This window comes from Carettochelys insculpta, chromosome 1 (assembly GCF_033958435.1).
Source record: "Carettochelys insculpta isolate YL-2023 chromosome 1, ASM3395843v1, whole genome shotgun sequence".
Taxonomy (NCBI): domain Eukaryota; kingdom Metazoa; phylum Chordata; order Testudines; family Carettochelyidae; genus Carettochelys; species Carettochelys insculpta.
Window position 1 is genome coordinate 240,303,435 of NC_134137.1, and position 16,400 is coordinate 240,319,834.

General features: G+C 48.4%; 1 protein-coding gene across 2 annotated transcripts in view; it reads right to left on the minus strand.

The window, feature by feature from the left end:
• ARHGEF5 (Rho guanine nucleotide exchange factor 5) overlaps positions 1 to 16,400 on the minus strand; it is a 49,550-nt gene that overhangs the window by 19,941 nt on the left and 13,209 nt on the right. For both annotated transcript variants that reach the window (XM_075003083.1, XM_075003091.1), the window contains exon 2: positions 3,975 to 8,451. In XM_075003083.1, coding sequence (XP_074859184.1) covers positions 3,975 to 8,451 — 4,477 coding nt within the window. The remainder of the gene's footprint in view (positions 1 to 3,974; positions 8,452 to 16,400) is intronic.

The following is a 16,400-nucleotide window of genomic DNA, read 5'->3' on the forward strand; positions in this document are numbered from 1 at the left end:
GGAGCTCAGCCCCACCCCTCCTCCCCCATGCAACCAGGAGCTTGCTCAAAGCCATGCCACCTGTGGTTAACAAAGACCAGCTAGTGCTACCAACTGCCACCTAAATAGTAAACCTCTGCATCTTTATTTATTTATTAATGGGTAAAAAATGAATAAACTGTTGTAAGTAGGACTATTAGTGATTTTAAAAAGTATCACCAGCACTGAGTTTGTACATAAAGGTTAAAAGGTCACATTTTGGCAGTCCGCCTTGGAAAGGCTACTGACCCCTGCTTTAGACAATAGTTCTTTTCTTTCACACACCCACTTTTCCAAGCCACCAAATTGGAAGAAGATAGGATTTTCAAAAGTGACAATGACTTTGGGTGCCCAATTTGGCGTGCCAGAAAGCGGCCTGATTTATCAAAAGGTGGATGACTCAGCATTTTAGGGAAATGAGGTCCCTTTAAAATGACTCAGGATGACACAGCCTAACTAACTAGTCTTTTCTGAAAAACCAAGCCTTGTTCTTGAAAATGGTCAGGTCCCAAACCTCTGACTGACTTCACAGTTGTGAGTACTCAACACCTCTGAAAAATCACCCTATACATATGTGTTGGGAGCGCTGTGCTTAAGAGGATTGAGCCTGGATGTCAGAGCTGGGTCCATTATGATTTGGATTCTAGATCATTAGGTGACCTTTGAGACGTCAGTCTCTCTGAAGCACAGTTTTGTTTGTAGAAAGGTGAAAATATTGACCTTGTTTGATGGAGGGGCCTAACGAAGTGTCAGGAAAGAACTATGAGAACAAGAAGTCCTGTGACACAGGACTTCTTGTTGTTCTCGAAGATACAGACTAACACGGCTACCTCTCTGATACTTGTCACCATGCAAGGAAAGAACTACGTATGTGGTAAAGGGTTATTAAGACCAGATGGTGACAGAGATGAGAACAAAGCCTAGTGGAGCAGGTGAGGGGACCACTTACAGTTAACTTAGGGTTTTTCAAACTTTACTGTACCACAACCTCCTCCTGACAGCGAGAATTACTGCACTACCTTGGGAGAAGGGACTGAAGCCCAAGTCCCACCATCCTGGACAACGGGCCCTAGCCCCACTGCTCTGGAGGATGCCCAAGCATAAGGGCTTCAGCCGTGAGCAGTGAGGCTTGGATTTGGGCTTCAGCCCTGAGCCTCAATAAGTATAATGCCAGCCCTGGCGACCCCATTAAAATGGGGCCATGACCGACTTTGGAGTCCTGACCCACAGTTTGAAAACTGCTCCACTAACTTCTACTCTGAGGGCCAAAAATGTATAAGTGCAATTTTTGAAGCAAAGTGGCATCAGTGTAAAAACCACTTCCATTATCCCCAAACGCCAATACATATGCAGTGGGGAAAAAAACATAAAACGCAAATATGCCAAAAATGGCAAAAATATACCAAAATTCTCACTAATTTCACCCAGCCCAGTATCTGAATTTAGAAAGGGAATAGCCGTCTCATCCTCCCACATACACACTAGGTACATACTGGCTACTGGTCATTAACTTCCACCAAAGACAGGTCACTGGATCTGATGAGATTAGCATTGTGATGCACTATCTGAAAATCTGTATTCTTATGAAAAATGTTGCCAAAAGTAGCATGGGGTCAGACTGAGAGCTGAAGATTTCTGAATAAAATTGAATGGCTCAAGTGTGTCATTAAAGAGGGGCCACCTTTAAGTGCACCAGAGATCTCTACCCCTCACAGGCAAACAGCTTACTGTAAAAGGGTTAATACCAGTGACACCACAGCATGCTTAAGGAAAAGGACTAGAACTCAGAATAAGAACAGAGTGTGGTTACAGAGTGAGCCTCCCAGGCCAGATCAGGAGACAAGTTGCCAACTTTCCACACAAAACAGAACACCCTAGTCCTACCCCTTCCCTAAGGACATGCCCCATGTCCAGCCTCTTTCCGGAGGCTCTGTCCCCACAACTCACTACATTTCCCCCTCCCTCAGTAGCTCGCTCTTCTCCACTTTCACTGGGCTGGGGTAAGGGGCTGAGGTGCAGGAGGAGGTGTGGGCTCTGGGGTGGGTCGAGACATGAGGATTTCAGAGTGAGTGTGGGGGCTCTAGGCTCAGGCAGAGTACTAGGATGCAAAAGGGGGGGCAAGCTTTACTTGGGGGTGTGAGCTATGGGTGGGGTCAGGGATGAGGGGATTGGATGTAGGAGAGGACCCCAGATTTGCAGGGCTCAGGGTTAAGTCAAGAAGTTAGGACTTGGGGTTTGCCTTGGACTGCTATCCAGTCAGTGGTACCATGGGGTTAAGGCAGGCTCCCTACCTCTCCTGGCTTTGCACTATGCCCCAGAAGTGGCTGGCAGGTCCAGATCCTAGTGGGGGGGCATGTCTCTGTGCGGTGCTCTTGTCCACAGGCACCACCTCTGCAGCTCCCATTTGCCATGGTTCCTGGTTAATGGGAATGCAGAGTTGGTACTCAGGGTGGGGGTACTACATGGAGCTGCATATCATAGAATCCTAGGGCAGGAAGAGATGTCAGGAGGCCATTGAGTCCAGCCCCGTCACCAAAGCAGGATCAACCCCAACTAAATCATCCCAGTCAGGACTTTGTCAAGCCAGGACTTGAAAACCTCTAGGGATGCAGATTCCACCACCTTTCTGGGTACCTCATTCCAGTGCTCCCCGATCTCCTGGTGAAACAGTTTTTCCTAATATCTAACCTAGACCTCCCCCAGCATAACACGTTCTCCCTTCCCGAGACTAGGAGCCAGACTTGTTGGCCACTTTCAGGTCACAGTGCAAATCTTGGACAGTCAGGGATCCTACCTTAGCCACACTGTACCACTGTCCAGACTTAACAGCCCTGGCACTTGTGCTAATTGGAGCTGCCAAGGTCCCTTTTCAACTCGGCCTTCTGGTTGAAAATCAGATACCTGGCAACCCTCAGCCAGACTAGCTAGCAGTGCCTCTGCTAGTGCTCTGAAGTGGCTGTGCACACAGAGGCTGACAGTTGCAGCTTGGGCTCTGAAGCCCACCTTTTCTCCCTAAGCTTCAGAACTCGAGCTCCATCCCAAGCCACACACCCTCACGGTGCTGCCAGTACAGCTGATTTTGGAGCAGTGGCAGGAGCCCAACTAACCCGAGTCTGTTAACTGGTGCTGGCTATCACTAATTTCACTCCCTCAGTGGGCAGGCAAGGCAGGAGAGAAGGGAAGCTGGAGGAGCCGGCTGGAAGGGTGGTGAGAACTGATGCTGAGCAGGTGGCTGAAGAGGGATTAATTAAATGGAATAGGAATTGCACGTGTGGCTGGTAGCCATTATTACATTGGCCAAGCTGGAGAGTGGAGATGGAGATGGAGATAACAGTTTAAAGCAGGAAAATACCTGAGGCGAAGCTAATAGGTTTTTATCTCTGGAAACCCCAATACTTCAGCTCAGTTTTAGTTGTAAAGGGATATATTTCCTAAGGGTACAGAGGGGCATTAGCAAAGCCCAGAACTGGAATAGCAAGAGGTCTGCAGGGCTGGATAAAGAGGCCGGGCAAAGCTCTGTGTGGATAGCTTTGGAAAGGAATCTCTGGCCAGGCCCACCAATGGGGGAGGGGAGGCAAAGGGGATAGTTGCCCCCAGCCCTGGCATTACAAAGGAACCCAAAGCTGTGGCCACTACTACATTGGCAGCAGTTGCAGCTGAAGCACCGGGCCCCTTTGAATCGCCGAGGAAGTGCTGCTGCACATGGTTGAGGGGTGGGAGGAGCCACCACTGTAATCCAGGGGCACTGTGGTCCTAATGCATAGGTCCTGCCCATTCTGCCCTTGTCTCTGCCCCTTCTGGGGCGTGGAGCTGGGCCCCCCATCCCACCTTGCCCTGGAGCCTGTGGTGGCCATCAGCACCGCTATCTATGGCTGTAGCTATTTTCACTCCCTCAGTCCTCCACCATTTATGTTGAGATTTGGTATCTGGGACACAGGGCAGGAGAGGGTTCTCACCTGGTAAGCTGTATGATACTACTGATGTCTTCTTCAGGCCCTGCCGGTGCCAGTCTTTGCTTTTTGCTCGGCATTTGATCTCATTTTCCTGACTCCCTGAACTGAATCTCGGCTCCTTCACGTCCATCCTGATGACTTTATCTGGACAACTTGATGACTTCTCTAAGGGCGCATGTCGGGCCACCTGCCCTTTCACTGGGGCCATGAGGCAAAGTGGTTCTCTCTGCCCGTCCGCACTTTGCTTGAGTATTCTAGCACCCTCGGCTGTCTCTGTCATCACAGCAGGGGCTGATGTGTTCCTCATAGCTGGGCTGGTGGGGCCTGCCTGTGCCTGGTCCCATTGTGGCTCCTCAAAGACAGCTTCCTGTCGGTACAGTGTTCGGATGGCTGGTGGCGACGGCGGGCCGAGCTGCAGGAAGTGGATTGGGTTGGAGAAGGCTAGCACTGGGGATGGCTGTGCTGAATCTCTACTATGAGAGTCCACAGAGGCTCCCCACCATCCCAGGGACGGCCAGGAGACATCGGGTGTGGGCTTTCCACTATGTGCCTGTGTAACCAGGTGCTGACCCCTGACTTCACGGCTGATGTCCGAGTGGCCTTGAGGTCCCTCATTCTCTATACTGGGGAAGTCTGATTTCTTGGCCAACAAAGTGACCCCTGAGTCACTGGTGTCCACCACATCTGGGGTAAGTGAGAGGTCAGAATCCCACTGGACAGCATATATTACCTCTCGGGTCTTCTGCATTTGAAGGGGGTTTTCTTCTCCATCTTCCGCAGCAGAGGCAGGGACCAGAGCATGCACAAGGCTGTCTGCATCGGGCACAGAGGCTGGAGCCTGGGCACAGCAACTGGGAGTGGGGGCAGTGGCCAGAAAGTGACTTGAATCTGTTATGCATTCTAGAGGTGGCCTGGAGCTAGATAAAGGAGGCAGAGGCTGGTCAATATCGTGTGCAGGGGCTGTAGTCTGGCTGGCATTGGGAACAAGGGAAAGAGACTGGGGAAGCTGGACAGCATCAGGCACGTGAGCCAGAAGGTGGACGAGCTGGTTGGCATCAGGCTCAGGAGTCGGAGGGTGGACGAGCTGGTTGGTGTCAGGCACAGAAGACCGAGGTGAGCTGGGCACAGGAGTCAGAGGGTGGACGAGCTGGTTGGTGTCAGGCACAGGAGACAGAGGTGAGCTGGGTGCAGGAATCAGAGGGTGGGTGAGCTGGTTGGTGTCAGGCACAGGAGATGGAGGTGAGCTGGGTGCAGGAGCCGGAGGGTGGACGAGCTGGTTGGTGCCGGGCACAGGAGACAGAGGTGAGCTGGGTGCAGGAATCAGAGGGTGGGTGAGCTGGTTGACGTCAGGCACAGGAGATGGAGGTGAGCTGGGTGCAGGAGCCGGAGGGTGGACGAGCTGGTTGGTGCCGGGCACAGGAGACAGAGGTGAGCTGAGTGCAGGAATCAGAGGGTGGGTGAGCTGGTTGACGTCAGGCACAGGAGATAGAGGTGAGCTGGGTGCAGGAGCCGGAGGGTGGACGAGCTGGTTGGTGTCAGGCACAGGAGATAGAGGTGAGCTGGGTGCAGGAGCCAGAGGGTGGGTGAGCTGGTTGGCGCCAGGCACAGGAGACAGAGGTGAGCTGGGTGCAGGAATCAGAGGGTGGGTGAGCTGGTTGACGTCAGGCACAGGAGACAGAGGTGAGCTGGGCGCAGGAGCCAAAGGGTGGACGAGCTGGTTGGTGTCAGGCACAGGAGATAGAGGTGAGCTGGGTGCAGGAGCTGGAGGGTGGGTGAGCTGGTTGGTGCCAGGCACATTGACCAGAGGTGAGCTGGAGTCAGGCTTAGGAAGAGGAGGCCGTGTGTGCTGCTCCAGGGCAAGGATTACTGTTTCTTCTGGGGGCTGAAATACAGAATTAAGGGCACTCCCTGTTCCTGGCACTTCCACCTGTAAGCTCAAATGTGACTGATCAGGTAAAATGTTTTGTTGTGCTTGATGATCTATATTTGCTTCCATCTCTGCTCCCTGGGAAACAGAGCTTCTTGCTGGGGGCTTTTCTTGCCTCTGAACTTCCTCCAGGTAATTGTGGGGAGTGGGAGCCATATCTGATGCTTCGGATGACTCCAGGTACATTGTAGCTGCAGAAGTGGATTCTAGTGCCTCTCTGTCCCTGGACAGGCTCTGTCTTGGAGGGCAACTTCTGAAAGCCTGGGAGGTGAAAGGCTGGGCAGTCAGCTTTTCATCAAGGCCCTTCTCAGGTGTCAGCAGCCCATGAGGAGTCTGAACACACTCTGTGCTGGCAGACACTGAGACTCCTTCAACACAAGCTGCCTCCTGCAGATAAGGAGAAGTCTGGCTGTGGAGGTCCTGTACAGAACTTGGTGCTTTCTCCAAGTCAGTACATTCCACAGGGCTCCCATGGGAACTTTCATCAGCATCGTCCTGAGATGGGCCAGCTGCAGATGCAGCTGAGTTGAGCTCTGATGGTGAGGCAGGAGTGAAATTATAATGACTGGAAAACACTGCATTTTCTGCAACAGAAGCAGGATCTGCATAACCAAGGGATCCTAAGTTCTTGGCACCAGCAAAAAGGTCCAGAGTCCTGGAAGGGTCTGGGTTCTCTGCACTAGATAAGGTTACTTCCCTGCAGAATGGAGAGATGGCTCCTCCATCATCCAAGCTCTGCACTGTCCATCCGTCTCTGCCACTATGGTTGTCCTCACCGTTACTGGCTGCATCATCCTGACTGGTTTGTCCACAATCTTGGCCATTGACAGAAATGGAGCTGGAAGCACCAGAAGCCCCTAGGTCCCCCCAGTGCTCAGAGATGTGGCAGGCCGGAGAGCACGTCATGCAACTTCCATCCACTGGGTTCTGACTGTCGGACATTAGCACAGCATTTGTTCTTCCACTGCAGGCCTTTACCACTCTGCTGGACTGTACAAACTCATCAGGACAGTCATCTTCAGAGAATGATTCCTGAAGCACAGATGTCTGTCCTGTTCCATCAGCTGATGAGATGTTCTCCTCCGCATCGCAGAGTTGCCAGTTTTGCTGGGAGAGAAGTGGTGATGGACTGAGTGCTGGTGGTAGAGCCTCTACCTTCGCCTCTTCCCACCCTGGCTCTTGTTCCAACTTGTCCCACCTCTTTTCCTTCTGATTTTCTCTCTCCCATGCTAGCTCTTCCTGCACTGGTTTCACTTTCTCCTCCCACTTCTTCCTTTCTGGCTCCTCCCATTCCAGCTGTGCCTGCTTCTGTTCTGCCTGCTCCTCCTCGTCTGGCTCCTCCCCGCATTCTATCTGCTCAGGATGCTGATGCTCCTCCTCCTCCTCTGTATTTTTTTCAGAATTCTGTGTGTGGAAGATGCATTCTTCTGGAGATTCAGTGCTGCCTTCTGCTCTTCCATCATCTGCTCCTTTCTCCTCCTGCAGGAGATTTATAGAACCAGATGGACTTTGCCTCGCAGCCACTCCTGTTTTCTGATCTGTGGCCAAGGGATTGTTCCCTCTCTCCTGGGATGACAGGGCCATCTTATCACCTGCATCTACTCCCCTCGGGTGGGAATTTCCTTGGCTGTCATCCAATAAAGGGTAGGATGGGAGATGTGAAGAGCAAGAGTCTGTATCCTTTCCCCCTCCCTGTAAGCCTCCCACTTTTTCATAGTCATCTACAGAAGGCATGGGTTTCATCCTGCCTGCTGCATCCATCCAAAGAGATAGGTCTCTGTCAGTCCCTGCCACTGTTTCAGTCCTTGGGGGGTGCTCTCTGTTAGCCCCATTTGCTAGATCTAACCCCTGCAAGAGGGAATCCCCAACAATGTCATCTTGCAAAATCTCAGTCTTGCAATGAACCTCTGAAATTTCTTCACATACCAGGAAATGTTTAGTGGCTGGCTCCCTCTGGCTGGGAACAGTGTCTGTCACGGAGGTTTCCTTATGCTGCACATGGGGGACAGCAGCATGACAGGGCAAGGATTGATTCTGATCTGCAGGAAATTCCATATGAAGGGCTGGGGACTGTTCCCACAGGTTTGTGTCGTCAGTGGCAGGTGCCTGTGGGACTGTGTTGAGAAAGGAAGAATACTGACTGCTTTCAGGATAAGCTAATTTTCCCTGGGCAGAATCTGAGGAGTGATCCCATCTCCCTGTTTCCAAAGATGTCTCTTGTTCTGCAGGGTCTTTCTCCAACTCTGACAGGCTTCTCTGGTGCATTAAATCTCTCTCCCCTTGTTCCAGCCCTGCTGAAACAGGGTCAGAGGATCTGCCACACATCTCTGCTGATTCCCCAACTGAGAGATGTCTCAGGGCATCCCGGACAATGCAGATCTGTGCTCCTTCTACAGAATCCAGCAGCTCTCTGCTCATCTCTGTGGATTCACTTATGGCATGATGTTCCCTTTCGGCTGGTACAGGATCTGGGTTTTCCTCAGTAGCACTGCTGGTTGCTGGGGGGATGGGGTCTCCTACATTGGCTTCTTCAGATTCCATCAGTGAGACATCCTGTAAATGAGAAAGCAAATACTTTATATTATGGCTAGTTTGGAAACTGTGATCTGATTCACCTAGTCTGCTTGGAGGAAAGAAGCTCGTGTGTTTGAGGAAAAAAATGAAACACACACCCAAACAGCTGGAGGGAGTCAGGAAACAGTAATGGTAGGGGTGATGGTTTATAACATGATAAGGCAACAAACAAATTGGTGTAGTCTTGGGCTGCAGCTGGAGAGGCTTCGGGACAGTGCTGGTCTAAAACAATGGGTCTAATTCAGCTACACTTATACTACAGAAGCTTTCTGACCTTAGTAGGGGGTTCATGTGTGAAAAACAAGGAAGAATCTAATCTACTGCCTCTACCTGTCTGGGCCGTATCTTGTCCCTGCCCTCTGTGAGATGGTTTCTCTTCCTCAGCCATTTTCCATGGTTGTGCTAGCTTCTTCTCCAATTTCAATGTTGATAAATGCAAAGAAATTCACATTGGAAAAAAATAATCCCAATTGAACATACACGATGATGGGGAGTAATTTAGCTATAACCACTCGAGAGAGATCTGGGAGTGACTTTGGATAGTTCTCTGAAAACATCCACTCAATGTACTGCAGCAGCCAAAAAAGCAAACAGAACGTTAGGAATCATTTAAAAAGGGGTAGAGAATAAGACAAATAATATCTTATTGTCTCTATATAAAATCCATGGTGTGCCCACATCTTGAATACTGCATACAGATGTGGTCTCCTCATCTCAAAAAAGATATATTAGCATTGGAAAAGCTTCAGAAAAGGGCAACAAAAATTATTATGGTTTGAAATGGGTGCCATATGAAGAAAGATTAAGAAGACTGCAACTTTTCATCTTAGAAAAGAGGAGACTAAGGTGGGATATGATAAAAGACCTATAAAACCATGACAGGCGTGCAGAAAGTGAATAAGGAAAAGTTATTTATTTGTTCCCATAAGAACTAGGCGTCACCCAATTAAACTAAGGGGTAGCAGATTTAAAACAAACAAAAAAAGAAGTTTTGCTTCACACAGTGAACCTGTGGAACTCCTTGCCAGAGGATGTTGTGAAGATCAGGGTTTTATCTGGGTTCAAAAGAGAACTAGACAAATTCATGGAGGATAGGTCCATCAATACTTATGAGCCACAATGGGTAGGAATGGTGTTTCTAGCCTCTGTTTGTCAGAGACTAGAAATGGATGACAGGAGAGGCATCACTCAATGATTACCTGTTCTGGTCCCTCTCTCTGGAGCATCTGGCATTGGTCACTCTTGGAAGACGGGATACAGGGCTAGATGGACCTTTGGTCTGAGTCAGTATGGCCGTTCTTATGTTCTCTAATGAAATCAATGGAAGATAGACATGCTTTTAAACTGCTACATACATCACGTATTGGATACTATAGCACTATGGGAAAACCTGTACTTTAGTTCTGAAGCCACACTATAATCCCCTCTGCCATGCTCAGCCATCTCAGTCCTTTCAGGCCCATCTCCAAACAAACCTTCTCCACCTCATCTTTCAGGTGTCAAACTATCCAGACAGCCAATGAACAGTCCTGCCATTCATTCTTGGTTACACAGCAATCATCCCATATCCCTTCACATAAAAGCTTACTTCACCAACGTGCCCAATTCTGTCACCAGAGTCTTTAGATAATGCCACACAGAGAAAATTCATCGTACTAGCTCTTCTAGCAGGAAGGAATTGGGATTTCTTCCTCCCCAACCCAAAATCAGATAAACAAATGTATCACTTTTTCCTCCCTCCATATTGCCAAATCCTTCAATATCAAAGGTCAGGAAATTGACCTCATGATTGCATTGCCACAAGAGAAGGGTGCATTGGGAAGTTGGGGACAGTGAAGAGAGAAAGCTAGCAGGAGGACAGGGGATATGCAGGGAGAGTGGGAATCATGTTAGAAGTCTGCAGTGAGGCTAAAGCTGGAATTATTGGTCTGCACGAGAGGGACATGAGTGGATGTGGAAAGGGAACTCCCTCATACACAATGAGAGGTTACTTTATGAGTGCAGGAGTGGCAGCTGTGTTGAAGGTAAGCTCTGTGTTCCCACTCAGGAATGGAAGGCAGGAAAGCTTCTCTATATGCTCAAGGGGCAGTAAGTTAGCTAAAAGAGGAGTGGAGAGATGGCAGCTAAACATGGGGGTACCCACATAGTACCTGGAGCAAAGGTATTTCAGTCCCCCACAGTTGTATTGTAATAGTGGTATAGTACTGAGCACCACATACTTATGGGACGAGTTTCCCTCTCCTGTACTGACACACTGGTTCTCCCAGTGTAATTTGGCAGGAGTGTCTGCACTGTCTCTGCATTTTGAGTTTAGTAGGTCAGACACCCTGGCTGCCTGGATCAATACGTCCTGCTTGGCATCTTGGGAGCAAATGTGCCAGGCTAGAAGCTGGAGCCAGATTGGGGTAAGAGCTGTGCAGGCAGGTATGGGGAGCCGCAGACCCTTCACTTGCCCTGGGTAGGTAACCTGCGAAGCAGGGACTTGGTCCGGGGCTGCTTTTGCCTCCGAAGCAAGTTAAAGGGCCAGGCCTGGTTTCTGGCTTGGCCAGGGGTGGGACCTTGGAGATCTGGGCATTCTGCTGACATGGGCCTGGGCACAGTCCTCTCTGCAAATGGCAAGGTACATGCTTATGCAGATGCACGGAGCATGAGTGGAGACTTGCATCTCTCTCCTTCCCGATTAGGATTTTTCCAGGTTGCACCATTCTATGCTGTATTATTCCCAGCTAATTAGATTGCTGGAATACTCTGGAATCTTTGCTTTCTCTTTGGAGCCTATGAACAACATGATGGCCAGCAGTTCTAAGTTACCACACAGCCCTTCATAAGCAAGCCCATTTATTATTAAGGTGAAAGCATTACAGAGAAAACATAAAAATCACCAGAAGGTCTTATGCATGTGCTAAAAGCTTACCTGAGGTTGCCAATCACTCTCACGTAGTCTCAGCTGATAAAGTCCTTCTGACCCTTCCCAGGAAGGATTAGGGCTACCCTTGGACAGGAGGTCCGAACTCTTTGCTGGATCAGAAAGAAGGCCCTGAGTCAGGTTAACCTCAGGCTGTTTATCCAAAAGTCCCTTCTTTGTCTGCCAGTCTCTCCAGAATCCTATTTGAACCACTACGTGAGTTTCTCCACAGACTGGTACTTCTCCAGAGGTACTAAAACCTGACAGAATTAGCCTAATTACCCTGCCCCCAACACATACAGGCAACCCTCTGCCACTCTCCTGAGTTCCTGGGGGACCTGTAGGTCACCCCTATGGAATTAAACACAACCCCTGCCCCCCAATTATACATACAATATAATAGACACTCAATAAGGTCTCCCAAGTATGTGGTAGGAAACCGCTCTATCTGTCACAGTTTCCACCCCAACTTTGGTTGTGGAGAAAACTTACCCTGAATGTCAGTAAACTTGCTTCCAAAGTGAGTTTATCAAAGCAGGGACAGATTATTTAAACCAGACTTGTGTGTGGACACAAGGCAATTTATGCCCAAGAAACCCACATTAACCTGCAACAGTTTTCAACTGCAGACAAGTTCTTAAATGAAACGGGAACAGGGCACTCTGGAAGAAGCGTGTCTCACGTGCAGTTAGTCAGGAATGACTCCAGTTGTATACAAGCCCTAAGATTCTCACACTCAAATTAGAAAAGCTCTAGCTTTCTCGGCCCTCTTTGCCCTTATTCAGCAGGCTCTCAGATTCTCTTCCCCAAATTATGGACACATATTAGTACAGTGTGTGGAGCACACTGTGCTGCCTGTCTGTTCCAGTTCCCCTGCCCCAGGCCCTGGCAGCTGTGCTGAGGCAGAGCATAGCCTGCACACGCACGCACCCTGGCTGTTGAAACACACCACCTGGCAGGGAAATCCCTGCTCCGCCCTTCAAATGTCTCTGTGTCGGAGATGAGCTAACACAGACGGCTGGCTGAGATGGCCGATCGACTTGCCCTTCTTTTCTGTGGGAACAGCAACATAAGACATGAAAATCTCCCTCCCGTGAGGAGTTTCTGAGCCTACCTTGCTCGCCGTTTTCTCTCCAGTCCCTCCCCCTTCTCAAGCTAAGCCTGGTTCCAGGAGTTCATTAGTACGGGGTGTGGTCTTGTGTTTACTGCTGCACATTCCATTCCATTTGCTGCTTCTAGCGCTTCGCAGACACCTCACACCACCCTGAGTCCTGAGGAGTGCGGGGGGGACACACAGACAGGCGGATGGATGGACGGACACCTTGACAGGGCCAGTGGTTCTCCTACAGCAGATCTGCTAGTTTTAAGCTGGAGAGCTGTGCGCCCCTTTTGTGAAGAAACACAAGAGAAGGAAAAACCGGTCTGCTATTGGTAAGAAAATGAACCTCGAAGCCCGTCACATGTACATTTTGCTAAGGGCTCAGCACTTCTAAGAAAAGCCAGGATGGACTACGCTGGCTCAGGGGGTCCCTTTCTACCTCTGCAACCTGCCATTTCCTCTCCCCCAGGCCTTGATTTTCTTTCCTGGTCTCCCAGGTGCACACTTACATGCGTGCTGGGTGCCAGTGTTAAAGAGCAGGCTTATGACCCCCTGGCCTCTCCATGTGTCAAAGTATCTGACTTTGCTCTACCAGGCTGTGCCCAGAGAATGCATGACCAGCCTGCCACCCAATCCTTCTAAGTTGCTGATTTCATCGCACCACTCCCCTACCTCATGGCATGAAGTTTTAAATACCTATGGGCTTATTAGCAATAGTACTGGCAATAGGCCAGAGGCTCATTACCACTACATCCTTGACAAGCCCAGGAGAGGACAGCGAGACACATAGAGGAGAGACGCATGATAGTGTCTGGTCCACAAAAGATGGCACCAGGCAAATGGTAGTTAGTGGCAGCTTGTTGAGGAAGTGAGCTGCAGTTTGATGGGAGCAACTGATGACAGGAGTTTCTCTAGTTATGATCCTGCCCCCTTGACCTACTCTGTAACAGAATGTGCCGTCCTCACTCACATTTATCTCACTAGTGTATGTACAGCCACTCCTGCTAAAGTAAAACAAACCCGCAGTCATGTAGCACTTCAAAGACTAGCAAAATGATGTGTTAGTCGTTAAAGTGCTACGTGTCCACTGGTTTGTTTTGTCAGAATACAGATGAACACAGCTCCGTCTCTGTTACTACCCTGCTAAAGTGGGTTTCTTTGGGTAAATGTCCATCTTGCATCTGGAAATCAAAGCTGTTCTTCCAGACGTCTGCGTCCTTCCAGCATATTTACCTAAAACACAATAGAACGTTTTGTGTGTGTGTGTGCGTGTGTGTGAGAGAGAGGGAGAGAGAGAGAAAATCTCCTAGTGAAATCGATGTTATCTGCTCCCCTAGAAAGCAAATCCCCCACCTCCCAAAAAAGGGGAAACAGAGCTATTTCCTGCTACAGATTGATTGGAAACGACAGACTCTCCATAAAAACAATGAGAAGTCCTGTGGCACCTTATAGACTAACAGACTTTTTGGAGCATAAGCTTTGTGCAAAGACTCACTTTGTGAGATGCACATCTGCTCTCGAAGTGGGTCTTTGCCCATGAATGCTTATGCACCAAAATATCTGTTATCTATAAGGTGCCACAGGACTCCTCCTTGTTTTTTGAGGATACAGACTAACAGGGCTACTACTGTGATACAGGATCTCCATAGGGAACAAGCACAGATTATGCCAAGGTGCTCAGCTTACATTAGCACCTCACTAATTTGCCTTAATGGACGGCGGGCTCATTGTGAACTTTTTAATGACCTGTAACAGAGAGAAAGCCGTGCTAGTCTACATACTATCAAAACAAAAAAGCAGTAAAGTAGCACTTTAAAGACTAACAAAATAATTTATTAGGTGAGCTTTCATGGGACAGACCCACTTGAGTCTGTTCTGGTCTGGCTATGGTCTGAAGAAGTGGTCTGTCCCACGAAAGCTCACCTAATAAATTATTTTGTTAGTCTTCAAAGTGCTCCTTTACTGCTTTTTAATGACCTGGCGACTCACTTGTTTGAAAGACCAACATTTATACTTTGTTCCCAGTGCTGACCCCTTTGGTTTTGTTTAAATGATGCTACTATTGCATGCCATGCTGTCTCATTTTTAAAAATCTTGACATTTTGGGCTAATGACACTCCGCTACAGCATCTGCCATTAAATCTTTCCTGAGCAGTGAGTAGAGACCATGTGTTGCATTTTTTGGAGAGACGGCAAATACAACATAGTTCTGGGATGGCAAGGACAAAAGGGCCATTAAGTCAACTTTGCATCTTTCCTGGGCTGTATCAGGTGCCAGTGCAGCCTTCAGCCAGGAGATGCTGTGCCTGATATCAATTCCTTCTTCCAGCAGGCTGCCTACTAAGCTGTTTCATAGTGGCCAAGAATCCACACCATAATGTATGTCATGAGAGTTGCCCACCTGTTCTTTATGCTCCTGACATGCCACGTGCATAATGCCAGCATTTACAGGGGGATTTACACAGGGCCATTTACATAGGGCTCTAATCAGTTCCAGTCCTGGGGCAATTCTCTGGCTGGTGGCAAGCACAATTCATGTTCTTCTGCAATGGCCCCAGAGCAGACAGGGGCCATAGCAAGAACCAGAATCATGGAGATCATGAAAAACAGAATCATGGATCTGAAGAAGTGGGTCTGTCCCACAAAAGCTCATCACCAAATAAATCATTTTGTTAGCCTTGAAAGTGCTACATTTCTGCCTCTTTGTTTTCATGGAGTACAGACTAGCACAGCTACCTCTCTGTTACTATTCAGAATCATGCAGGTTAGTAGAGCATGGAATAGCAAGGGTCTCTTTTTGTAAAGATAAAGCATAGGTGATATTTAAAGCAAATGTGGGTTGTCATAGGTACAAAGTCCGTTAAATGCCCCAATAAAGTAAAACTCTTTAAACACTGGCCTTGTCTGCACTGAACCACTGACCCATTGCAGAGAACAGGCATCAAACAAGCATTTTAGCTGCAGTGGTACTGAGCACAGTTAAGCTGCTGTTGTAGATAAGGGCAAACAACAGCTAAAGATATCAATTACCTTACCCATGACAAGGACAATTTCCCCACCTTTGATATTCACAGTGACCCCAGGCAGACCATTTAACTTAACAGACACTTACAGAAACTGCTTTTCTCCCCCTTCCCCGCTCCTTCCTTCTGTCCTATCCAGCTGATTTCACCAGTTTTTATTTCATTTTTTCTATCTTTCCTTTAAAATCTCTTTGTCTCAGTTATCAGTTATCAGGATTCTCCAGGTCTGAAGAAGTGGGTCTGTCCCATGAAAGCTCATCACCTAATACATTATATTGATAGTTTTTAAGGTGCTACAGGACGGCTTTTTTGTTTTGTGAACAGTCAACCATGTCTCTGGTAATGGCAAGCTGAAAGAAAGCTGAATAAAGATTGTCCTTCTCTTTACTCACAGCTTTGCCATCCTCAGTACTGGGCCAGTTGAGCAATGCTTGGTAAAAGTACTGCTGACCTCAAGGGGTTCACAAATCAGGCAACAAACCCAAAATAGCATGTCTTTAAAAAAGAACAAATACATGATTCTATTTATTTGCCCTCTTGTTTTTGAGTCTTTAAAGTTCATAAATTTCAGACTATTTTCTGCAGCGATGAGGGCTCAAAACTTATTTTTTTAAAAAAGGAAAGGTGACACTCAGTGATCTCAATGATCAAGGAGCTGAGGCTTTAATGCAAACAGGACATAGGATGAGACTTGTGATAAAAATTAAAAGAGTTGGCAATACTGATTTGTGTTAGAAACCCCAACTGTTAAACACCAAAACCAGGGGATTGGCTTAAAGATCATGTTTTCATTTTTTGTTTGTTTGTTTGTTTGTTTTTTGTTTGTGGATGTTCCTTTTCTTTGCCTTCTGTGTTTTGAGCCTTTCGGCTTCATGCTTTTGAGCTAGTCATCGGCACCAGG